The sequence below is a fragment of the Wyeomyia smithii genome, chromosome 1 (genome assembly GCF_029784165.1).
Source record: "Wyeomyia smithii strain HCP4-BCI-WySm-NY-G18 chromosome 1, ASM2978416v1, whole genome shotgun sequence".
NCBI classification, from domain to species: Eukaryota; Metazoa; Arthropoda; class Insecta; order Diptera; family Culicidae; genus Wyeomyia; species Wyeomyia smithii.
Genome location: NC_073694.1, coordinates 141,820,290 through 141,846,405, shown reverse-complemented (window position 1 = coordinate 141,846,405; position 26,116 = coordinate 141,820,290). Strand labels below are relative to the sequence as shown.

The 26,116-nt window shown below is 39.6% G+C and overlaps 1 protein-coding gene across 2 annotated transcripts; it reads left to right on the top strand.

Moving 5' to 3' along the window:
- Positions 1-6,683: 6,683 nt before the first annotated feature.
- LOC129718134 (uncharacterized) lies at positions 6,684-21,928 on the top strand. Of its 2 annotated transcripts, none has more exons than XM_055668565.1 (3): positions 6,684-6,968; positions 7,048-7,226; positions 21,141-21,928. In XM_055668565.1, exons 1-3 carry the CDS (start codon positions 6,876-6,878, stop codon positions 21,730-21,732), a joined length of 864 nt encoding a protein of 287 aa, XP_055524540.1. In that variant the 5' UTR covers positions 6,684-6,875; the 3' UTR covers positions 21,733-21,928. The 2 variants fall into 2 exon arrangements, with proteins under 2 accessions (XP_055524540.1, XP_055524538.1); XM_055668563.1 differs by lacking the exon at positions 21,141-21,928 and adding an exon at positions 19,742-20,533 and having other exon boundaries at positions 6,702-6,968.
- The last annotated feature ends 4,188 nt before the right edge of the window (positions 21,929-26,116 follow it).

Below are 26,116 nucleotides of genomic sequence, written 5' to 3'. Positions count from 1 at the left end.
ACGTGTCTATCACAGTATAACTACATAACATTTTGCACGTTTTTCTGTTTTGATAGTGCGCGAACGGTCACAGAAATAATCAAAAACAACCTTTCAGCTGGCAACCAGTCAATGCGCTATTGTTTTGCGGCAACGGGACTTAAGGTTTTTCAGTCTAAAAATCTATTGTTTTGTTCGTGAATATACGTTTAATCGCTTGCCTGAATCTATCTTCTTTCGGGAATATCGAAGGCCGTGAGTAATCTTGTAATTTTGACTACTTTTTTGGTCAAATATGAAAATGTTCCACTGGGGGTAAAGTCGCCCACTATACAAGGGGTAAAACCGCCACGTATCCAACTGCTTGTTGTTTTACTTCAAGACCCAAATGCCTCGACACTACAAAGGGAATATTTACAGGATCAGTAAAGCAACTTCAAGCCACATAAGACATCGATGTTAATCGACCATTTTCGATTTGGTTGAAGCTTTTCTAGTAATATATTTTAACAAGACTTATTTTCGAAAAAAGTAAACCTGTGTGAAAATGGTGTTAATGAACCAAAATAATTTTAGAGCCATGACGGTTTGTTTGATTGGTATGACGTCTCCGGCAGAATTGAAAATAGTAGTTTTTTACTTCCGAAAAAAATACACACTCTAAAAAAATTTAAAGAAAAGATATAAAAATAGAATTAAAAATATATTTTTTTTCAAATTTATTTGAAAAAATATGTTTTTGCCTGTAAAATCTACAAAAGGTAAGCTAAAATTTTATGGTTGTTGGATCATGGAGTAATAGAAATATTAATAGCTAAATTTTTGTGAAGAATTTTTTTTTTTTGGACGGTTTGTTTGGTGTATAGAGTCGTTGATAATTTTGTTCTTCAAAAAAAAACATAGAAAATTGAAAATATAAATGAACGAAAGAATAATTATTAGTATTTTTCTATACATAATAAGTCATCGAAAGAATCATACAGACAGGTTTAATGAGTTTTAATTTTTAGCTTAAAGATAGGTATATTATGAATTCAATATCTTGAAAACCCCCAATTCTGAAAAATCTATTTATTTTGAAAACCAAAAAAGTTACCTAAACATTGATCTGAACTTGAATAATCAGAAAATAAAATAAGTTGAAACTTGGAAGTTTTTTTTTCAGATTTTTCACAGTGTATATTTTATTTGAAAAGAAAAAAAATACCATCCACAACTTTGTCAGAGACACTATACCGATAAAATCAACCGTTTCGGCCCTAAAAATATTGTTTATCCTCAAAAAATGGTGGGCGATCTTACCCCGCTGGTGGGCGGGCTTACCCCGCATGAAAAAGATCTGCACATTTTCAATGAATTTTTAAAAATTGAAAAAAAACTGGAAAATAAACAAAAATATTTCAGTTCTTATTTTTTAAATGCGGGTATTGAATAGAAGAACCTCTTAGCGAAGAAAAAAAGAAATTGCTGCCGCAACTTTTTTTTCTATAAACAGAATTGCTTAAGGGGGCGGTCTTACCCCGCTTACCCCTAGTTTTTTCCTAGGTTCTGTAGATTATTGCCAGCGTAGCCTTATATTTGCGCAGTCTTTCTCAAATTGTGTGCAAATTTTTGCTTGCGGATCGCATTTTTTTCGAATTGCGGTAGGTTTTTATTTTTCTGATATCAAGAAAAAAATTCAGGATTTCGTTGCATACAGTTGCATACATTTATTTATTTGAGCCTAATGATCTCGAACGCAACTGGAGAAAGGTCTTTGTCGAAGATGAAACTGATTGAAAAAAGGGTGCGTACGACTATGAAGAGTGAAAGGCTGTCAAACTTAGCATTGTTAAGTTGAGAGTACAATATTCTGAAGGAGCTGAATGTTGATTATTCAATCAATAAGTTCTCTGCAAAAAAAAACTCGCAAGAAAAAATTCTAGCAAATTTTTGGTAACTTTTCAATGAGAAATAAGTGTTTTTAACTCGTACGATAAAAAAACGGGTTTGTTTTATTCTGGGGCCCCCACTGTAAACTGGGCCCCGGGCCCCCACAATCGTAAATCCGGCTCTGACTCCTATACAATTAATAATTACAAAAAAATATAAATAAGTTAAACAGAACTTCAGCAAGTCAATGTGTCAAAAAGTCACAAAGTTAAAAATCACTGACTGCTTGATTCAGAAAGATAAGACATCAAAAAGTAATTAAGTACATTAAAAAGCCAACAAGTTAAAAAGCTGGAGGTCGAAATATCGAAATGTCAAAAATTCAAAAGTGTTAAAATTTTTAAACGAGGGAAAGTTTTATAGTTAATAATCGAAAAAAAAAATCAACAGCCTAGAATTTCATGAAGACAATAAGTTAAGAAAGGCCAAAAATGTATTAGTAAAAGATTTCATGAATCGTGAATCAAGGTCATGCTCAAAGAGTAGAAAACTCAAAGAATCAACAATCAAAAATCGAATAAATTAGACAGTCAAAAGTCAAAACCTTCAAAAAAAAAAAGGTTAAAAGTCGAGACGTCAATAAGGGGCCACCCACATACCACGTGGACAGATTTTTAACGCTGTTTATCCCTTCCCCCCCTCTCCCCCCGGTGGACAAATGCCCACATAATTTTTTTTTGATAAGGACCGTGGACATTACACAACCCCCCTAAAGCTGTCCACGTGGTATGTGGATGACCCCTAAGTAAAAAATACAACCTAAGTGGTCGAGGAGCCAGAGGTCATAAACTTCAGGAGAAACAAATCCAAAAGCAAAGACGAAAAGAACTAATTAAAAAAGTCCTTAAATCAAGGAGTTGAAAAGTCAAAATAAAAAACAACAAAGATTGGAATCTCAAACAGTAAAAAATTGGAAAGTCGTAACAAAAATCCGAGCAGTCGAAAGTTCCAAAAATTGAAAATTTGAAATCTTCTCTCTCCTCTTCTTATTTTATACATAAAAAATGGAGTTCTGTCTGTCGGTCTGATCCTTATAGACTTGAATGTTACTAAGCCGATCGATGTGAAAATTAGTATATGTGGATTTTTCGGATCGGAGAAGGTTCGTGACCGCTCCGTTTTCGAAAAGAAGGAAGGGAACCCAAGTAAAACACAAAGAACCAATCAAACAAAAAGTGTGGGATTTTAGAGAGCAAAATATGTTTCAATGATGGTTTGATACCCTTCCCTGCTCTGGAAGGGAGTTCTGTCTGTGGAGTCTGTCTGATCCTCATTATATAGGCAAATACTAAACCGATTGGCATGAACATTTTAATTTCGGGGTTTTTGGAGCCGGAAAAGGTGATTATGTTAGTTCGAGAACCTTTTTTCTCCTGGAAACGAAAGCTCCCGTACAAATAAAACAAATTTCAGCCAACAATTTCAGCGTAAAACACACAATACAGTTTCACGTCATCAGCATACACTAACTTACATCCAATACACAGACATCGTTGAATTAGAGTCAAAAAAAAAAGATCGGCCCCATATTACCCTGTTGCCTTGTGGTATTCCAGAAGTGTTTGAAAAAATGATAAGCAGGAGTTATGCTTTTCAAGAAGAAGAAGAACTGGTAATGCCCCGATAAATCCTTATGTTTTGCCGATCCCCACTTTTAAACACAGAAAACATGTAAGACTGCTTTCAAATCTACAGGACATCTCTGGAAAAACCAAGATCTTCGTTTTATCACGTAAGTTATTTCGTCGGTTGATAAAAATTTGAAAAGATAAAACAAATAACTTGGTAGTTGTACCGCCACAGCGTAGTTCAGTATACCTTTTTGACAAAAACTTTCCACCAACACTTGACGAAAACCTGTTTTATTTCTTTATAAGTCTTTATATACTGAAAATAACTTATGTTAACGGATGACAACTAAAAACTTGGTTTTTTTTTGTGGCTCTCTTATTCCACAACAAACACACTCAGAGAGAAATGAGAATATGTCTATGGTTTCTATTGTGTATGGTTTCCTGCAAACCTCAACTCTAATCTGCCAGGAAAGTAGTGGAACACCGGCCAGAGTAGTGGACAGAAAAGGACTTTTTTTTGTCAGATAATGGTTCAAATCAAATGGTTTGGCTATCAATCAAAATATATACCAGAACGAATGTTTGAACAACATTATGATTCCGTTTCTTCCAAAACACTATATAGATGAAAAGTATGTGTTTTGGCCAAAGAAAGTATCGTCACAGTACTTCAAAAAAAAAAAACACACACACACACGCACACAAACGTCTCTAAACAACCATTCGACTCCAAATACACAACCTAACAAATCAACCTCAGTGTCGTCCAATCCTTCCTTCGGTTCAAAAATAACTGGAGATCAACGATTTGCGAACAGTTGATTGGTAGAATCAAGAGATGCATCCGAAATGCGAACTTGAAGGCCGTATAACACTCTTGTTCCGGCATCATCTGAAAGCTTCATAGAAAGGCCAGTAACGGACTTTTCTCTAATGTTCACTATTTTTTGTTAGTTCATAATGAATGCACCTTCATGAGGAGTAAATCAATTTTTCTTCAAGTTCATCCACTTTGTTGTGACAGCAGAAAAAAATTCCAAATTTTTAGTTGTCACCCGTTATTAATTATTGCAACCTGCACACTGTAAACCGTGGTTGCCCTGATGACGAGGCGCTATTTCGAAATTTGGTGACTTGGAAACAACTTAGAGTGACCAAATACCATCTATCGGTATCTTCGGAACCAGAATGATGCTCAGAGGCCGAAAATCGGCTCCAGACGTCATTTTAAAACTTTTCAGCGCCACCATTATATTTTCAGAGAGTTATTTTATTAGTGTTAGGTAAAGGTTATTGATATAAACATATTGATACAAAATAGTCTTTCAAGAATCAGATTGGATATAAAACTCCGATACTCCGATGAGAAAGTCAAGGGCGGGGATGTTCTCATTCCGATGAAATCAATCATTTGTCTTTGAAGTATGAAAGTATCCAATATCCGATTACTCATGCTTTTGCAGATTAAGAACAAACAAGGTCAATCTGGAATCATTTTAAGATTCCTATTTCATCATAGCTTAAAATTATTCAAATAAAGTGAAGGGCGGGACGAAGTTTGGCGGGTCAGTTAGTGTAAAATAGAAAGAGTTGAGGTCAAAATTTCAAAAAAGTCAAACAATCGAAGGGTCGATGCGATGACTACAAAAGTCAAATATTTAAGCAATGAATAAATCGCTATTAAAAAAATCGAAAAGTCTGAATATTTTAATAAGTTAACAAGTCATTCCAAAAGTTAAAAAGACAAGAAAGAAGAAAAGGTAAAAAAGCTGTAACATCAAAAAGATATTGAACCTCGAACACTGAACAATAAAAAACTAAACCGTCAATGGTGAGATCGTAACATCTTTCTTTCATTTTTACGGCGGATTTGAAATACCAATCTGTTGCGTTCGTCGAAGCTAGTAATATTGGACATAGCAACGGCACACCTATATTTGTGTACAAATTTAATTACAAATGTTTCTGCTAGTAGATTCCATTGAAGAGAAATTTCTCCGTAATTTTAAATCCAGACTAGCAAGTTTCGCTAACCTAGCAACGGATATTGGACAGCGCTTAGTGGCTTAATCGTTTCGCGTGTGGAAATGGACCTGCCGGATGACCCAAAACGACACAAGTGCGTGACTAAAACGTGTCTACGCGTCCCGGACCAGGACGAGAAAAAAACAGATTGCTGTATTGGATTGGTTTTGTGTGTAACGAAATATTTCCAGAGCCGAACCGAAGTGCAGTTTCAGTGCAGAGTACGCGAGACTCACCCCAGGACCGGTTCTACATATGGTGGGTGATAACGATGCGGCCTGGTGCGAAATCTTCGAACGTGCCTGGCAGCAGACGGTAAGATCCGGTTTTGCAAGGGCGAATAATCGAAAGATCGTCGTACACATCTCAGGCCATTGGCTTTGAAAGGAAGCACGGAGAAATTGCAATTTCTCTGTGATTGTTTATGTCTATATCTACGGTGAATGATCTTGTTGTCGCTTTCGGGATAAGGGAGTTGATTGAAAATGAGATTGACTTCGGGCGAGATTATTCCAAAAGGCTCAGGTAGTGTTCCGATTTAAATTCTCGTTAGTGGTATATAATTGCAAACAATTATACAGAAAATAAAATTTAAAAAAAGCATCATCAACGTTTGGATGGAAAATTTTGGTTTTTGTTCTAACGATCTAATGAGGTAACTAAGAAATAAAATATCCAGGTTGTATATACTCAACACTCGGTCATATCTTGACATCCCTGAAGGATCACTCGATTTTTAATATCCATGCTGAAAGGTTTTTGGCGAAAAACATTGCTCTAACTTTATCATCATTCATGAGTTGACACATTCAACACATCCGTTGCTGCGTATTTGGTCTTACTCGTACCATCCATCACGCTAAGCTCTTCACGCCAACGGAGAAAGATGCAGATAGATTTTCTCTTCACTTCCCCAGCTGAAGCTGGTTCCTGGCAGCTCATGACCAACGCAACGGGGAAAGAGAGCAAAATTATTGGCACATTTGCAGTCATCAGCTTCTGCGGCGAGTGAAACAGGGACAAATCGACTGACAAGGTTGCATTTTACAAAGTGCACGCGATTTTCTCGTGCAGCATAAACATGAACGGATATGGTCACTGTAGATCTTCTGCCTGCCTGGGCTGGAAAGACGGTCATGAAGGCTTATAAATACAACAAACCAATCTTTTGGCTCAGTTTTGCTTCAGTGGGTTTGAGAATAGCATGCGCCTGGCAGGATAACCGTGACGATTTGTTTTAGTTCGTTTCTAATCTACGCGAAAGTTGGATATTTTGAACGGTCGACTCGTTACTGGAGAAAAAATTTCAGCCGATTTTTGATTTTTGTTCTATATTTAATGGTGACATAGATTATTGAGTTGAAAATGAAAATCGTTAGGTTGTTATTGTTGGTCACATTGATATCGTTCGTCTACGCGAATCCTGCAGTGGATAATGGTGATTCCATCAATCACGTGGTACATGATTAAAAGTTACATGCATGCAGCGTCAACCGTTATTAATGATGTGTTTTTTCGTTGCTATTATGGCATTCAGGCACCGCCAAACATGAGTAAAGTCGCTCTCGAGGATTCGTTCGTGCAGCGGCTCGGAGCTAAGTGTACCCAGAAGGATAATAGTTCCTGCGTGATGTTAAAGTTCGTGACCTACATGAATCGGATACTGCAGAAATCCAGCATCACCATTGGTGATGGCGTTGAGCTTATGCAGACGAGGTACGTGAACGAACGTGTGTGAATAATGAGTTTTGTTAGGAAACTGTGCAATGAATGGATAGAATCGTTTGATATATAATTTTGAAATCGTTGAGCAGCTTGTTTATATTGAACAGTTATTTTTAGTTTGCGCAAAAAAATATTACATTTGACTTCAGAAGCATTAGAACAATTTCGCTGAGACCGGCCCACTATTTACATAATGGAATTGAAAACGATTCAAGTTATGTTTTTTGGAAGCCAATGTTGAATAAGTATAGAGACTGCATTTGTTTGATTGAATTGGTGAACCCGTCGTTAACTGGAAATCAATAGTTTTTTTCGGATTCTTTGTTTTTTGTCAAAACTTCGCTCACCAGAATTGATCTATCTCTTGAATTCCTGAATAGAGTTACCCTAACTCACATATCATTGGAAAGGGAAAAGATAGGCCCTTCTTTCGCAAATGTCGAAGTTGGTGGTCCCCATACTGAATTTAGACGCCACATTGGTGAAAAAGAAAATGGAAAATGAAACGAATGATATTAAATTGAAAACGAAAGCCGACAGCGTCACTATCGCCTGAAGATTTTCAACTAAATGTCCTTTTCATCTCTTTCGTAATGATGGATCGGTTGGAGATGTTCTATGAAGAATATCTAATTTGATTTGATAATTTTAATATAACTCTTGTTTTAGAAAACATACATTTTTAATTTTGTCATACTTTATGTAAAAAAGGATGATTTTCCGAATGGAATTAACAAATTTAAGAAAGGTGGGTGGCCACTTTTTCAAAAATCAATTTTTATGAAACAAATCAGTATGGCGTCTAAATTCAATATGGTGACCACCCACCTCGATATTTGCGAAATAAGGCCCTATCTTTTCCGTTTTCAATGATATGTGGATTAGAGTAACTCTATTGAGAAATTCAACAGCTAGATCAATTTTGGAGAGCAAAAGTTTTGACCAAAAAACGAAGAATCAAAAAAAAGTATTGATTTCCAGTTAACGAGGGGTTCATCAAATCCTACAAGGGCTTCCAAAAAACATAACTTGAATCGTTTTCAAAACTATCATGTCAATAGTGGGCCGGTCTCAGCGGGAATTGCTCAGCTGTTTATAGATGCGATTTCCTACCTATTAACCTATTTCCAACAGGTTTCTCCACTCGAAAAAACATACGCTGTGAAAAAATGACTCTATATTTTCATCGATAGCGAATAAATTTTTTAAATATTATTTGCAAAATATAGCACTTTTTTACTGTCTTTGATTTATAGCAGGGTAAAATAGATGTCATTTGTAAAATTTTAAATTTATCGCAAAATGGAGCAAAACAATTTTTCATTTTTTAGGAACAACAAATTTTGTTTTATATTTGAAATTTATGTATTTTATGTAAATTATACGTTTTGACCAGCGATAAATTAACAAAACCTGAGAGCCAACAATGTTCGTAAACTCCATCTTACTTACCAATCAGACGAGAGCCGTGGTGGCTCGTGCTGTATCAGGAATTTGTCGCCATGTTGCTCGGTTTTGGGCTGTGTATCGCCAGTTCCCCAGGCGTCTCATCACCCGCAAGTCTCCTTCGATCTGGTCGAGCCATCGTGCACGCTGCGCCCCTCTATTTCTGGTGCCGGCAGGGTTGCTGAAGAGAAGTGATTTCACAGGGTTGCCTTCCGGCATCCTTACGACATGACCGGCCCACCGCAACCTATTAACTTTCGCCAGGTGTGCAATGGGATTCTCTTCAAGCAGCGCGTGCAGTTCGTGGTTCATGTGCCTTCGCCATTCTCCGTCGTCCGTCTCTACTCGTGAAGCGTTGTCGTCTCGATCCCGTAGAGGACTACCGGTCTTATCAGGGTTTTGTACAGCGTCAACTTCGTGCGTCGTCGCACTCGATTTGATCGAAGTGTCTTCCGGAGTGAAAAGTAGGCACGATTTCCTGCCTGGATGCGTCTCTGGATCTCTTTGCTGGTGTTATTGTCGGCGGTCACCAGTGACCCCAAATACACGAACTCATCGACCACCTCAAGCTCATCACCGTCCACAGAGACTTGAGTTGGGAGGCTGATATTGTTCTCCTTGGAGCCTCTCGCTTGCATGTATTTTGTTTTCGACGCATTTATCCGCAATCCGATCCGTCCAGCTTCGGCTTTCAGTCGGGCGTAAGTTTCCTCCGCCGTCGTTAAGTTACGTGATATGATGTCGAAGTCATCCGCGAAGCCCAGAAGCTGAACAGACCTTGTGAAAATTGTGCCCCTTCGTGTCGATGCCCGCCCTCCGGATCACACCCTAAAGGGCGATGTTAAACAGCAAACAGGAAAATCCATCACCTTGTCTCAACCCTCTGCGCGATTCAAAGGGACTCGAGAGTATCCTCGAAACACGCACGTAGCACATCACTTGTGCCATGGTACCTCTGATCAATCGAGTCGTCAGTTTATCCGGAAATCCGTTGTCGTGCATGATCTGCTATAGCTGTTCTCGATCAACTGTATCATAGGCCGCCGTGAAGTCAATGAAGATGTGATGTGTGGGCACGTTGTACTCGCGACATTTCTGTAAGATCTGTCGGATTAAGAAGATCTGGTCCGTGGTGGCACGGGCTCCCATGAAACCCGCTTGGTACTGACCCACGAACCTCCTGGTTAAAGGTGATAGACGACGGAACAGGATCTGTGAGAGTATTTTGTAGGCGGCGTTGATAAGCGAGATGCCGCGGTAGTTGCGGTACTCCAGCTTGTCGCCCTTCTTGTAGATGGGACAGATAACTCCCTCCTTCCACTCGTCTGGCAGTTTTTCCTCCTCCCAAATCCCAGTGCAGCGCTCTAGCCAGCGCCTCTCTTCCATATTTCCAGAGCTCGCTCGGCAGTCCGTCTTTGCCTGCGGCTTTATTGTTTTTCAGCTTCCCGATCTCACAAAGAACTTCGTGAATATCGGGAGCTGGTACTCGGTCATCCGCTGCTGGTGCTCCTAGGTCAGTTCCTGCTCCGCTTCTGTTTGCTGTTTCGCCATTCAGGTGTCCATCGAAGTACTCCTTCCACCTGTCGACCACCTCGCTGGCATCCGTGAGAAGGTTCCCATCCGCGTCGTTGGACATGTCGGCTTGTGGCACATAGCCTCTGCGGGACTGGTTTACCTTCTCATAGAATTTCTGCGTTTCACTGGCACGGTATAGCTGCTCCAGCTCCTCATGCTCACGACCCTCTTGCTGGCGCTTCTTTCGCCTGAGAATCGTGGTTATGTCGTTCCGTGCCCGTTTGTAATTGAACTTGTTCTCTCTCGTTGACCTGCCCAGGTATATCGCCCAGGTCCGGTTCTTTTCATTCACCGCTGCCTCGCGCTCCCCGTCATACCAGTCGTTTCTGCCACTCGGTGCTTCCACTCCTAGTGTCGCCGTTGCGGTCTCCACGATAGCTGTGCGAATGCTGCCCCAGCCGTCTTCGAGAGGCAATGCGCCCAGCCCCTCCGCTGTGGGTAGCACCGCTTCAAGCTGTTGCGCGTATTCCTCCGCAACCTGGGAGTTCTGGAGCTGCTTAATGTTGAGCCGCGGGGTTCGACGATGTCGCGCGTGGTATACGGTCGACAGTTTAGAGCGCAATGATACCGCAACTAGGTAGTGGTCCGAGCCAATATCCGCACCGCGATAGGTACGTACGTTTGTAATGTCAGAGAAGATCCGGCCGTCGATGAGAACATGGTCAATTTGATTTGCTACACGTTGGTCAGGTGTATCTCCAGGTGGTTTTGTGGATGTCCTTATGGGGAAGGAAGGTACTTCGGACTGCCAGTCCTCGGGAAGCTGCGAAGTTGACGCATCTCTGGCCGTTTCTCTGGCTCGTTAACTCCAGCGTAGTGTTTTATCTAAGATTTGAAACATTTGGAACAAAATAGTTCGCAAAGTAATTTTAGCATAACGATGAACTTCCATCGAACGTGTTCGGTGGGAGAACACCGACTGACAGTCTCGATTACACACTTTGCGTGTGAGGCGATATTCTCTATCAGTCCCAAACATAACTCTCACAAGGCAATGTGTGCAATTGTTCTGTTTTGTCCATTTGCGTCAATCATAGTAGACTACATCCTAAAAACTATTGATAACGTCACAAATGGTCGGCGTGCGACCAGACCGAACCAAGCGCCAAAAACATTATTTTGAGTAATCGGCGATCAAAGTTTACTCACCCCGTATGCTTCCTGCAAGCTGCTGCAGAAAAATTTTGTTATAATACCATTATAAACTGTTCAAATGATTTCGTTTCTTCGTGAAATATAGATTATCAATTTTAACATCCACTAGTGTTAAAAACTCAATTTTAAAAAAAATGGCGCTTGGTTCGGTCTGGTCGCACGCCGACCAAATATAGTTATGCAGTTCTAGTGTTAAATTTTTTCTAAGAGCATTTCGTGACATCGTTAAATCAAGAACTTCACAATAGAGTAGTGAGGGGCAAAAGTACGCACGGGGTATAAGTACGCATTGACCTTTTCGAAACTTACGAACGAAATAAACTGGCAACATTGTATGAATTTGCAGTGCGTTTAAATGGTGCAAAGCTATGAGGAAAATTGTGTTTTGAGCTGTTTTGATCTAATTTTCTTATTTTGGAACTATGATTGACCTATTAGAAAACTACAGAAACTCAAAATCAACGGAACCCAAAAACTCTTGTATAATTGTGGTTTGTAGCGTGAATTTGTTCTGCCGAAAATATTTTGAAGTTTGTCTTAAAACTCAAACCAGCTTAAAAACTCATTCTGGGGCAAAAGTACGCATAGAGCGTGGGGCAAAAGTACGCACTAAGTGCCACTAACCGTAATGAAAAAATGCGTTTAATAACAATGTTTCTGTACAGAAATTACTCAAGAATAACCAGTGATATGCGAATGTGCTCCGAAACTAAGGAATATTATGGTTCAATGATTTAGTTAATAGAATCTTACAACCATTTTAATAGTTTTGTAGATATGCTTGCAAAATGGTCCTTCCGCGATAGATTGGGGCTTCTAGAAGCCAAAGAAACAATGAAAAAACAAGGTCAAATACCATCCAATATTTATTTTCGCAACCGGGATGAAAGCCACAGATCGGAAAATGGCCAAGACGCCTTTTTGAATTTCAAGTCAACTTGTCAACTTTCGGTTCCTAGAAAACAACCTAAGATTGTCAAATACCCTCCAATAAGTGTATTTTCGTAATCGAGATGATGTCCGAGGCATGCATAACGACATTCTGGATTCCAAGAGACGACTTCCGGTTTCTGGGTCATCGGGATGATGCTCTGAGACTATTTAATGACAACAGACGCCATTTTAGGTTCCAAGATGTCGACTTCGGGTTTCTAGGAAACAAACCCAAAATGGTCGAATACCCCCCAATATGTGTATTGTTGGAAATAAAATGATGCCCTGAGACTGGAAATCGACTTCAGACGCCATATCAAAATTCAAGATGGTGACTTTTGGTTCGTCTGGTGTCGTGTTCGGGTCTCTTGGCATCATTCCGAATCCAAAAGTGTTCATATGAGATGGTATTTGGTCAATTCTGGATGTTTTCAGTAACCGGAAGTTACCATCTTGAATTAAAAAACCGCGTTTAAAGTTAATTTCTGGTGTCTGCGCACCATCCCGATCCGTGAAATAGACACATCGGCCATTTTGGGTTGTGTTCCGGAAACCGGAAGTCACCATTTTGGAATTCAAGATGGTGTCTGGATCGTTTTCAGGTCTCTTGACATCATTCTGAATCCGAAATAACTCATATGGGGTGGAATTTGGTCAATTTTTACTGATAACCGCAAACCGGAAGTCACCATCTTTAATTTAAAAATTGCGTCTGAAATCGATTTTTGACCTCAGAGCATCAATTCGAGTCCAAAAATACCCATATCGGGTGGTATTCAATAATTTTGTTGTTCAATAATTGGTTGTTTTGCGGAAACCGAAAGTCGCTATTTTGGAATCAAGTATGGCATCTGGTGTCGTATTCGGGTCTCTAGAAGCCCCAGTGGAATCTATTCCGGATGGTTCATTTTCGGGGCATATCACAAAACACCCAAAACCCTGCCTTTGGAAGTAATTTTATGACCTTTGAACCAATAATTGTACACGCAAAAGTTGGAGTGTGCGTAACCAGATCATTTATGAGCGAAATTAGCGCATTTACTGATTAAAATTGGAACCAGTACAACGCATGTGCGTTGGGCATAACGCATTTGATGCTCTAGCGTATTTTGAATGAATTGCGCAGCTCCGAACCACTACACTTATAAAGCATCAGCCGACGTTCAGAAGGTTGGCATCGTTAAAACAGTGCAACCAACAATCAATACTGATAAGTTGGGTACTGACTCCATTGAAGAAATTATTGTCTGATCGATTCACTTTCATGAATCAGGTCATTTGAAAACATCATTCAATCATTAACAATAAACAAAAACATGAGATTAGTCCAAAACAGTTTGCATTTAATTATGACTCTGGTTTCATTTACATGCATTCGGTTCTGCGTTACTGGCACCAGCGTCAATAACTTTCGCGGCAACAAGGCTCGCTATTGGCTGTTTCGGTTGCTGACGATTTTTAGGGATGCACGAGCCGTTGATAAGCACCGGCTCGCGAAAGTAAGGAACGGTTTTTTGAGCGCCTCGAAACTGATCGTTCGCCCGAAGCCGAAGTTTACCGAGACATTACGATTTTTGTGTATATGATACATATTCTGATTTTGATCTCTGTCAATGTATTCCTTGTACAACTTTTGCGTTATGCGTATCACGCATTGGTTGTGCGAAGTCAGAGCAAATTCTATGCGAATTGAAAGGACACATTGGATGATTGAAGCTTGAACTTTTGCGTGTAAGATTCTGTTCAAATGTTCATAAAGTTTCTAAGATTCGGAACATATCCCCAGAAAACTGGATTTCCGGAAATAAGCAAATTGTTTCGGGGCACCGCTATAATGCAGTTAAAAAGAATTAGTGCAAAACTAGCAAAAACAATTAACTTTATTGAGGATAGTATATTAAATACACTGTTCATGCAGTGCGAACTTTTGCCCCGTAAAATGCGTACTTTTGCCCCGCATACTGGGTAAAAGTTCGCATTTGAGTATTTTTCTAAAAAAAAAATTCTCATGCTACAAACAAAATTCGAAAAACTCTGGTAATATATTTTGAAGACAAGAGGTTCATGTACCGCTTGGAAACAAAACCGAATTTTATAATAATTGTTTGCAATAGCTCTGTTGCAAAAACAATTATGTGCGTACTTTTGCCCCTCACTACTCTATATATTAAAAAGACTCATCATCCTACTATTAACTGGCCCGGCCATGGCATATTCTGTTCTATAGGTATTTAATACAAAAAATTTTCACGTTCTTAATGAGCGTGTAGGAGCATAGAAGGTGAGTTTTTCTAGTAAATTTTCTGAACATATGCGTTGTGAAACTAAATCGTTAACAAGAGTTACCGAAGCAATTTCTCTTCTTTTTTCAAGTGTTTTTATATTAATAAGCATGCAACGTGATTTATAACAAGAGAAAGGGAATGAATTCCAACCAAGGTTTCTTAGTGCGTTAAACAAAAACTGTTTTAATACGGATTCGGTTCTATTGGAAAAGACGTTTTGATGAGGCGACCACACAAAACTACAGTATTTTAAAATAGATCTAACATATGTAAAAAAGAGCATACGACCCTCCCAGCTGGTCTCGAGGTACGATGTTGGCATAACAAGCCAGCTATCGTAGGTTCGAGTCTCGGCTCGGGAGAGACTATTAGTGTCAGTAGGATCGTAGCGCTAGCCCCGCAATTGTCCTGTACACTTAACAGTTGGATGCGAAGTCTTCGTATAATAAAGAGAAGGTCGAGTTCCGAATCGGAATGTAGCACTAAAGGCTTTAGCATGCTGTTGGCTCTTGATAATCGTATTGTAGTTATCAATGAATGTTACCTTAGAATCCATGTTCACTCCTAAATCTCTAACTTGATAACACCTTTCTACAGTTTGCTGTCCAGGAGCACAACTGGAATGTTCCGGCATTTCTTTTTCTTGTGTAGGATATAATATTGCATTTCTTTACGTTAAGATCAAGAAGACATTTTCTACACCAAATATAAAAAATGTCAACCTCTTGTTGGAATTGTTGGATGTCTGATTTGGCTCTTATTTCCATGTACAATTTCATGTCATCGGCATATAACAAAACTTTGAGATGATTTAACACAAGGGTAACGCCATTAACAAATAAAATGAAGAGCTAAGGGCCTAAACGAGAGCCTTGTGGAACTTTAACTGGTACAGTCGCCAACCAGATACGTTATTTATTTGTTCATGCAAAGCGCGAAAAGTACGTATAGTAAGTCCCTGATTTCGTCGCTATTTTTATGAACGGTTTGAAAATAAAACTCGCAAACTTGTTGCAGGCAAAGTCTTCATATTGCATGCCAGATGGGAAGTTATCAGACTTTATTTTATCGTTTGCACACCCAACACAAACGGGGAATATTTTATCACCTTGGTGCAACTTTTTATTACTTATTGTATATTAGACCGCGCATTATACTCAAAGAGTAATAATTAGAAACACCACTGTTTCGTTCCCCAGTGTTTACTTGAAATGAAAATATGCAATACCGTGAGCCCAGAGTCGCGAATGTTGTCTGGGTTGGCACGAGTTATGTATCTTCAAACAGGTCCAAATGAGTTTCTATGAAGCACACTCATTGCGTGTTTTAGATAGCTTGCATCAAGGCGAATTTTTGTGTTTTTTCTCTGACGCAGTTTACAAATCGTGATGTGATTCCAAGTCGCATTTGAAGTCTTTGAAATCATCAACGTTTGCATACTGTATGACGGGAAAAATGCTGCTTGGCAACCAAATCCACCAAAGTACGTATTTGCATGGAAACCTGATTTTCCCAGTCTCCCACAGTAGGTTTCAACTTAGCGCTTCAATTTTCAAGCTCTATATTTCTAGAGTAACGTATTCTGCATTCAAAGATGCTGAAAGATTTATTCTAGCATGCACAGATTTAGAGAAAAACGAGTTTGAATTCACTAAAGTACGAGTTCTCATGAAAACTTGATTTTCTCCAAATCTGTGCATGCTACAAAAAATCTTTCACCAACTTTGGATTCAGAAGACGTTACTCTAGAAATACAGAGCTTGGAAATTGAAGGGCTAAGTTTAAACCTACCGTGGGAGACTGAGAAAATCAGGTTTCCATGAAGATACGTACTTTGGTGAATTCAAACTCGTTTTTTTTTTCAAAATGTTTGCATACTAAAATAAATATTTCATCGCGTATGGATTCAGGAGACCTTACCGCAAAAATGTAGAGCTTATAATTTGAAGAACGGTTTTGTTGTTTGATTTTTTGTAAAAATACGTAGTTCTGAGATTTTGTACTGAAATAACTTGGAAACTCCAAAATTCACTCTAACATATATATTTCATTCACCTGACATGATTTGATACATGGAGCAATTGATACGTATGAAAAATTCCCATTGTTTGCTTAATCTCTTTGAAAAATTAGAAAAAAAAACACAGACATATTTGCGTCTCACAAAAACGGCGAGGGGTCCAGAGGAGTGGTACCTTTACCAGAACATAGAGCTACTATTTCCCTTGAATAAATTCCAAGTTTTCCCAAATCGGCCGTTCCAGTGCTGAGAACGAGCATTTTCAAAAAACAAGTTTCGTCCCGGGTCTTTACGGGTTAAGTAATTTCGCCGGGAAATCGTATTTCAGCATAATCTGCCACTGCTCGTTTCTTTTCGATTCGAAGTGGTTGATGAATTCGTTTATCTTGGTACGCTTGTGACATGTGACAACGACATGAGCCGCAAAGTGAAACGACGAGTTGCAGCTGCGAACAGGGCCTTCTACTGATTACGTAACCTGCTAAGGAGCTGTCTAGGACGCTGATATTTCCGGTGGCCATTCACTGACATGAAACCTACACGCTAAAGGAAGCTGATCGACGAGTGCTCGGAGATTTTAAGCGTAAAGTTCCGTCATCGATACTAGGTGGTAAATTATAAGATGGAGTATGGGGCAGGCGCATAAATCACAAGATGTACCAGGTATACAAACATGCTGATATAGTGAAGGTTATTCAGCGGGACGGGTTTTAGTGGGCTGGACACGTAGCCGGAATGCCTGACGAAAGAGCCGCCAAAACTATCTTCAGCAGAGAACCAGAAAGAGGCCGTCGACTCCGTGGTGGGACTCGGTCGAAGTGCGTTGGTGAGAAGATGAACGATCTGCTGGTGTAGGAGTGGACTGGAAAACGGCTTAAATTACTAGTGTTGGTGTTACAAACAACAAAATTATCGGAATATGTTGTTGGAATCAGTTGTTTTTTGACATGTAGGCGGCGCTGCATTTTTTTTTGCTTTGATCATCGATGTGTAGAGGTAGATTCATGCAGCTGTTTTATATGTACTTTCGGTTGAGAGTAGAGGAAAAATAAACAAATTTTTTGAATAGAATGTTTGTAAACATACAGAGGATTTCTTGTTCATACGAATGTGTTATTTAAAAATAATTTTTAGAGGCTCGGGTTTGTGTTTCGGAGAACATTGTACTTCGTTCGCGTGGGTCTCATTTGACATTATTCGACTATCAGTTTAGATGTAATGGAAATATATGAGGTGGTATAACCCCTTTGGGATGGCTGTCTGAAGATTAATTCGACACTAATGACAATTATGTCAAATCGGTGGATAATAATAAGCGTATAACAAAACTATCTACGTATACATTCACCCCTAACCTCAATACATAAAATAGTAAAATTGATATATGAATAATCTTAAAATTCAACTGATAAAATACAATTCAAACTAAAAAGTCGGTAAATCACAACAGCCTCAGCTTTTATCAGCTCTAAAAATTTATACCTATAACATAATCAATTATCGACCCGCAACATCTAACAGATGTATCCCAGGGTCTCCCTTTCCAACTAAAATATACCATCTCATGTAACATTTATGAGGGCACGTAGAGTTCTCGGCGGTGCTCTTAAGTAAATGTTGGACTAACATTCCTTTTCCGTTCCCCAACAGTTGCAAGGACGTGGCCAGGGCGGTAACAGTTCTCTGGAGACATCTGAACTTTGTTTAGTAACATTTAATTAGATCCCAAATTTCATGTTGCTGCTCAGGAACGAAGGTGATTTGTTCTCGTAAACAGAGTATTGTTGATAGCACCAACTACGAAGTTGAGCAGCTGTTTATGCTATGCTATTCTATGACCAATAATAAACAGCAGGCCAAATTCCGAATCGGTAGTACCAAGGCTTTGAATTGATATCGATGTTGTGTGTAATTAACTGAACAATGAAAATACATCCAGGTAAGTTTAAAAGGTTTATTTATAGTAAAGATTGATGAGATGATTTAGTAATAAACACGATTATTGTCAAAGACTAAACTGTCAAAAATAATGCATGAACATATATCGGGCCCTAAATTTTTTTCAAAAAAACAATCAAATAAACAACTTTATTTTACGCAGAGAAGAAAATGTAAATTTTTTGTTCAGTTGAACGGTTTGATTGTTATAGGCAGAAACTTATGGAAATGTAAATGTTTTATTTTGTTTGTTTTTGAGTTGGGCTGCAAATTTTCGATACTGAAAATGAAAATGACAGAAACAACATTTTCAATGTCTCATGTTGAAACGACCTTCAGTGTCGTCGGTGTCAATTTTCTATGAAAGTCCGTTCATTGAAAGAAATGAGATGCTTGATTTAATAGCGAACTTATTTGCTTTGAGCCAAATCATTGCATGAAGTCGATGAACTATATAGGTGACTACATTCTCAACAGCAAAAACATCGCTAAAGCAACACAGCGTTTGCGAAAGCACAGATATGCTGCTAGCTAACAATCACTGTCCACTGATTGGAGCTGAAGGTCTCTTTCATTCTCAGCTCAACGATTTCAATTTCAACTAGAAATCCTTTCACGACAGTGAAAGTTTGCAGTGCTGTTTCTAACAAGGGACGAAACCAATTAAGTTAGTCTGAGTCCTAAATGACATTCTACTCAAGAGCCTTGCGGTCTTCATAAGGGCTTTTTCTAGAAAAATTACCTTCAAATATCATGTATCAATATATTTTTAGAAGCCAACTGGAAATATTTGGAGAGGGAGTTATGAAAAAGTGAATTTTATCTTTCAAAATGATATGAATATTCAAAATATCGGGCGCAAAAATATAGTTCCAGTGACGTTGCTGTTGCACCCGGCAATGAAGCGTTGGGTGACCTACTCCCTTTCGAAATATTCTTCAAGTCAAAATTATAGGAAAACAAACTAAACTAAATGGATAAATAATTCAATTTAAAAAATTCAAAACGTTTCAAAAATGTACAAAAATATTGTATGATGAAAATAATAACACTCAATTTAAATCTTTATTTAAGATTTTAATGGTTCATTTTGCACCCCTCAAAGCTCATACCCGGGTGAATAAATAGTTCAATCTACTTCTTTTTCTCTACAGAGTCGAAAACGACCAGCCCGGTGATGACCGGGAAGAGTTGGAGGTGCTCAGCCGAGCTTCCAGCTCGGATGACCACAAGCTGAGCGTAATCGTGGCCAACAAAATCTGGCGCTTCATTCAGAGTCGCAGCGTAAAATGGAAAGCATTTCAATCGGCCGATGTCGTCGTTGCCACCGGCGAAGGAGGAAAATTGAATTTCGGTGTTTCGCTCGACACCAGGAAGTTATACGAGGAAGGCCGTGGCAGAGTAAAAAACTACGCGCCAGTTTTCTTGGCATTTCTGTTGAAGGCAGCAATTATGGGGGCACTTATCGTGAAGGGTATCGCATTGCTCGTGGGAAAAGCTCTGCTTGTAAGTAAATTAGCCCTGCTGTTGGCCAGTATAATTGGAATCAAAAAGCTCCTGCACAAAAAGCACGTGACATACGAAGTCGTTGCTCACCCACCGGAGCACCATCACCACCTCGACACGTACAGCTCAGGTTGGGCTCGAACCATAGATGGTTTCGTGGATTCCATCTCCAAAGGACTGGAGAACAATTTGTTGAAGGATTCTAATGAGATTGCATACGCCAAACAGATACCACACTAGGTGCTTTTTTACAGTGCTCAACCTCATATCTTGAGGAGTCCTCTATTCAGTAATCCTGTGTTCAATAGCCTTGTACCTGAAATTTTTTACGTGTCATTCCTGTGATAATTCCTATGCTTCAACCTACTTTAGTTTTAAACTGTAACTCCTTGATTGTTTATATTTATTTATTTATTGAATATACCTCTATTCTCAGCCAAGTTACGCCTTTTTTGTTTAACGAAAATACACCATCAATCTTGTTCTAGTCGAATGTTCATTTGTGGAGACAAGTATAGTTAAAACTATGTCAATTCTGGCTTCATGTTACCACCACCGTTTTAGAAACCATTCTTACTAGACTTGTCTTTGAATTTTTGGAAATTGTAATTCTTGTATTGAAACATGAAATGTATGCAAAGTGGCTTAAGTGCAGAAACACAAGCTTGAAGGAAATGAGATGGTGCTGCCGATGTGATTTAGTGGCGTGGAAGTACCAACTTGATTAAATAAATATTTGCGTATACTAGAAAGTAATAAATAAAAATATATGAAAGTAATAATATTTATCTCTGTTATATTTTTCACGAATTTACTTACACAGAGGTATTCATATAATATAGTCACATTTTTCTTCATTCAATTGAAGATTTTTTTTTCACCTAATTCATTTGAAGATATGCTAATGCTAATTTTAGTATGTTTCAATGATATCTATTTTTTTTAACTTCAAAAAGCTCCAGTAAAGCCTTTACTAAAGTTAAATTTATTTACCGTTTTTAGGTTTAATAAAATAAATAGTTTAATCTACTTTGTTTTTATCCACAGAGTCGAGAACGACCAATCCGGCGACGACCGGGAAGAGTTGGAAGTGCTCAGCCGAGCTTCCAGCTCAGATGACCACAAGCTGAGCGTAATCGTGGCCGACAAAATCTGGCGCTTCATTCATAGTCGCAGCGTAAAATGGAAAGCATTTCAATCGGCCGATGTCGTCGTTGCCACCGGCGAAGGAGGAAAATTTAACTTCGGTGTTTCGCTCGACACCAGGAAATTATTCGAGGAAGGCCGTGGTAGAATAAAAAACTACGTGCCAGTTTTAATGGCATTTATGATGAAGGCAGGAATTGTGGGGGCACTTATCGTTAAGGGTATCGCATTGCTCGTAGGAAAAGCTCTGCTCGTAAGTAAATTAGCCCTGCTGTTGGCCAGTGTGATTGGAATCAAAAAGCTTCTGCACAAAAAGCACGTGACATACGAAGTCGTTGCTCACCCACCGGAGCACCATCACCACCTTGACACGTACAGCTCGGGTTGGGCTCGAGCCATAGATGGTTTCGTGGATTCCTTCTCCAAAGGACTGGAGAACAATTTATTGAAGGATTCTAATGAGATTGCATACGCCAAACAGATTCCACACTAGGTGCTATTTCGATAGCGTCTAACCTTTCCTGAGGAGCCCTCTATCTAGTAGTCCTGTGTTCAATAGTCTAGTACCTGAGAATTTTTTTGTCATTCCTGTGATAATTCCTGTGCTTTTACCTACTGTAACTTAATACTGTAATTCCCTGATTATTCACATTTTTTATTTATTGAATATACCTCTATTCTCTACCAAATTATGTATTTTTTTCTTTTACAAAAATAAACCAACAATCATGTTCTAGCAGACTGCTCATGTCTATTTTGGCTCCATGCTTCCACCATTTTAGAACCAGTTCTTATCCGATTCATCTCTTATATTTTGGAAATTGCAATTTTGGAATTAGTGACGTCCTAAAAAATAAAATGTAAGAGATTGACCTTAGTGCAAAAATGCAAGCTTGAATTAGAGCTATAGATAGTGCGGTGCCAACTGCCAATATTTGCACTATGATGCAAATTTCAATAAAATCTTCAAAAATCTCGCTCAAATTTCACATGGCGTATCTAATCCTATTTCATTAGAAGTTTGGGGATATCAGAGCAAAAGAAGAATACAAATTTTGTGTTTCTGTGTTGTTCATCAATTGCGTTCAATATTTTCTCGATGTGATAAGAAAATCTTATTTATTTGACATACAGATATGCACACCTCGTACACAGCACCTAAATACCGCGTACACAACACACAACACACAACACACAACACACAACAGCAATATCATGTCTGTGTCACATGATGTTGTTATTTTTATTGGTTTTACACATACCAAGTTAGTAACAAGCTAGTAGCCTGAAATGCAGGTGAGTTGAAAATTAATTGCTTTTCTTATCAAATGTAGCGAGTTTAGATTATGCTGTGTACATAATACTAATTAAACTGAATAATCAATGATTGTAGTGTTTTTCCCAGTGAAATGCCTTCATTACGTTACGTTAGATTTGGAAACTAAAGAAAAACAGTTTTAAAATTGAAAGTGAACACCGTGCTATGTTTTTAACAAAAAAATAATTATTTACTGTCATCGCAACATAAGCGAAATTCCTTTTCTCATGCATTTTCGATTAGTCGAAAGTCAAAGTTGACCGGATTCTTATCAACTTTCATTACAACGAAGCATACAATATTCTACTTTTGCGGCGGCAGACCGATTATCGATTCAGTGCCGAATTCAGAATACGTCGCCATATCACTCGGTCTTGGGCTGCAATCTTCAGTCGCCACATCACGGGCATCTCAACCAGAGAGTGCGGGGCCTACCACGATCTCTATCAAACACTATGTACTTCGTTTTGGCAGAGTCAAATTCTCACAGCTTCCATCGCTCTACGGTTAATACCAATGATGTCGATATCGTCTGCAAAACTCAGGAGCATGTGAGACTTCGTCATGATGGCACCGCTTCCCTGCACGCCAGCCCTGCTTATAGCACGTGCTTATACGATATTGACCAATAAAAACCCGTCACCCTCTAACTTCACGAAACCGTCCGATATCTCACCGGCTACCCTGTAGCTTGATGTGGAACCATCAAGGATGGCATGAATCAGTCCGATTAGTTTTTTTTGCTCGCGGATCATCTGCCAAAACTCATCTCTCTTAAGTAAGTCGTAGGCTGCCCTGAAGTCTATGAACAGATGAGTAGTCTGTAAGTTGTATTATCGAAATTTTTAGAGGATTTGTCGCAAGGTACACATTTATTGTTGTTTATTGTTGGTCTTGAATCATCTGACACATTAGTGGTCTTAATGATAAAATAGATACTTATAACAACTTAATGATAACAGACAATGAAGTACACTTCAAAAACATTTAAGCTTGTCGTCTACGGAGAATTTGCTTGAACGTTACTACCGCGATATTGAAGTCGGCTAGATCTGCTACAACGTTGAAGCTAGCTGACATTGAACGGATGGGATCGTGTTGCCCATATGACGCAGAACGATGCGGTAGCGAAAGGAAGTTTCTTCGCCGTAATGGTCTCTCTGGAGCATACAGATGTAACTGCTCCAAAATTCTCGGGGCATCGGTTTTACCAGTTGAAATTTTGAACACAAATGAAGCCTGTGAATCGAAACGTCTTTGTTGCAGTGTTTCCGTGCCAAAAAGCTGTCAGCAATCGAAATTTGCCGGTAGCTGCTGCGGATCACGCCACGGAAGAAAACGAAGGGCGTACCGTACAAATTTCCGTTGCACTGATTCGATTCTAGCAATCCAATTTGCGTTATATGGACACCACACTACGGAATTAGTTTCCAGAACAGATCGCACCAAGGAATAGTATAATAATGTACAACTTAACATCATCAGCAAAAAAATACAGTAATAGTTTGGCAATATCAGAGATGCGTCATTTATATACAGTGCAAAGAGCAGTGGTCCTAAATTACTGCCCTGCGGAGCGCTTGATACATTCGAGAAATTAGAGGAATGCATTTGGTCCGTGATGGAGCGTTCTTCCCGAAAACCATATAGGTGTTCGGGAAAAAAACGGCCTCAGTCGAAAAAACCGGATGTAGGAGAATTTTGTTCACGGTATTGAAAAGAGTTATGCCCCGAAAACTACTGCAATTCAAGCGGAGACCTTTTTTGTGGATCACGCATATGAGACCCTGAACACTTTCAACATGATCCGATGAATGGCGCGATACAGCTGTTCGCTTCCGACTTTGAAAAGCTCAGTTATTTAACTTCTTTTTTCACCCCGCCCAAGGTTATTGGGTCCACAACTTATTCATCATTTTCAATGTCAATCCTGCTTCCTTCGCCACCTCTGTCTTCCTCACCGTCCAACAGCACACTAAAATGTTGTTTCCAACGCCTGGTCCTGATTTAAAGGTAATCGGGTTCCCCTTCCTGTCGTTGCACATGACGGGGGGAAACAAGTTTCGGTTCTTGATTCCGTTAATCTTTTTGTGGACGTTTTTTGCATCAAGCCTGGAGAAGCAGCCCTCCGTCCCCACAAGAACACGCTCCCAATGCTGACGTGTCGCAGCCGTAGCCAACATGTGACATCTGGCGGGGTTTTTTCTCATCTTGATTTCAATACGTTGGACAACCGGGTGAGGATCTTGGATACCATGAGATAGTGATTCAAGTAACCGTTTGGTCCTCTGCACAGCCTTACGTTTGTAACGTCTGAAAAGTGCCGACCATCAATCAGAACATGGTCGATCTGAGAGCAGGCCTCTCAATTCGGGTGCTTTCAGATGTGCTTACGTATATTCCGGTGTGCAAAATAAGTGCCAAGTGTCCATAGAACTCCTTATTATCTTCATCGGGTTTATCGTTGGTCGGTGATAGCAATTTGTGTTTTATTTGTATAGGACTACCCCACCTCCTTTCTAAAATCGGAAGATGTGTCATAGTTTCTTGTACTGTTTCGGTTTCGAGTGTGGGTGTGCAAGCGAAGACCCTACACGCGTCCGACTAGCAGATCGAAATACCCAAAAATGAATGAAGTACGACAATGAGTGTAGTATGAACCTTTCATGTTGCCCAATTTTTCGATTACAGAGTCTTACATAAATATTCGTTACATGCGGTGTATTCTAGCTCCTACAGTTGTTTCCCTATACTACTTATTCATATTACTCACGGTACCGTGGCAACCAGACCCCGAGCATAGCTGCGCTCGTAATTCCCAGAGTGCCGCAGTGGACACCGTTACAAGGTTCTCCTTCTCCCTCGAGCCTTCCGCGCGGTTGTGCTATCTGCCGCTGAGCCTTACGCTCCCGGCTTAATTGAAGAACGGTTTTCACGATCGCTGAATCCGTGACCCGATGCAATCTCGGTGGCTTCCGTTCCCGTTCACTCAGACCAGCGTGTCTCTCAGACTCGCTAGGCGATCTTCTGCCAAGCGGTGGTTCCTAGAACCGCACCGGTTCTGTGTCGACGAGTTTAGCACTGTGAATTAAATGTACAAGCAGAAAAAAAAGCCCTATGGCCCCAGCAGATTAGCCACGGTTCAAGTTTCTTCCAAACGCCCAACTTACTTCGCGAACGAAGGCTTTCTCGCTTGTAAGATTGCGCTCTAGTTGGACAGCAGATTCCGTCTTGCCTTCGGTGCAGTCTAAAGGTGTTTCCAGTGCGTCAAAGCACATGTGCGAAGCTAATGATGGCGCGTGTTATCCGTCCCCAAACTGGCCACGCTTTTCACGCACGAATCCTGGGGCCACCGACGCTTCGCGAGTCCAAGGGGAGCTGATTGCGTTCTCTGTGCGCTTCCCAAATTGGTTTTAGTTGCAATTCCCTGCCACGAGATCCACCAGTTCGCAATGGCGGCCTCGCTATCTGTTCGCGATCAAATAGCTGGATGATTGCGCCGGTGATTAAATCACATAGAAAATTGCTTACCGCTCGTATGAAAAGTGATGTTTTCGCG

Excerpts from the sequence above, each read along its gene's own strand:
- LOC129718134 (XM_055668565.1), top strand. The coding sequence starts at position 6,876 with ATGAAAATCGTTAGGTTGTTATTGTTGGTCACATTGATATCGTTCGTC. Across the intron at positions 6,969-7,047 it reads GTGATTCCATCAATCACGTG|GCACCGCCAAACATGAGTAA; the intron begins GTACATGATTAA and ends TATGGCATTCAG. Across the intron at positions 7,227-21,140 it reads GTTGAGCTTATGCAGACGAG|AGTCGAGAACGACCAATCCG; the intron begins GTACGTGAACGA and ends TTTTATCCACAG.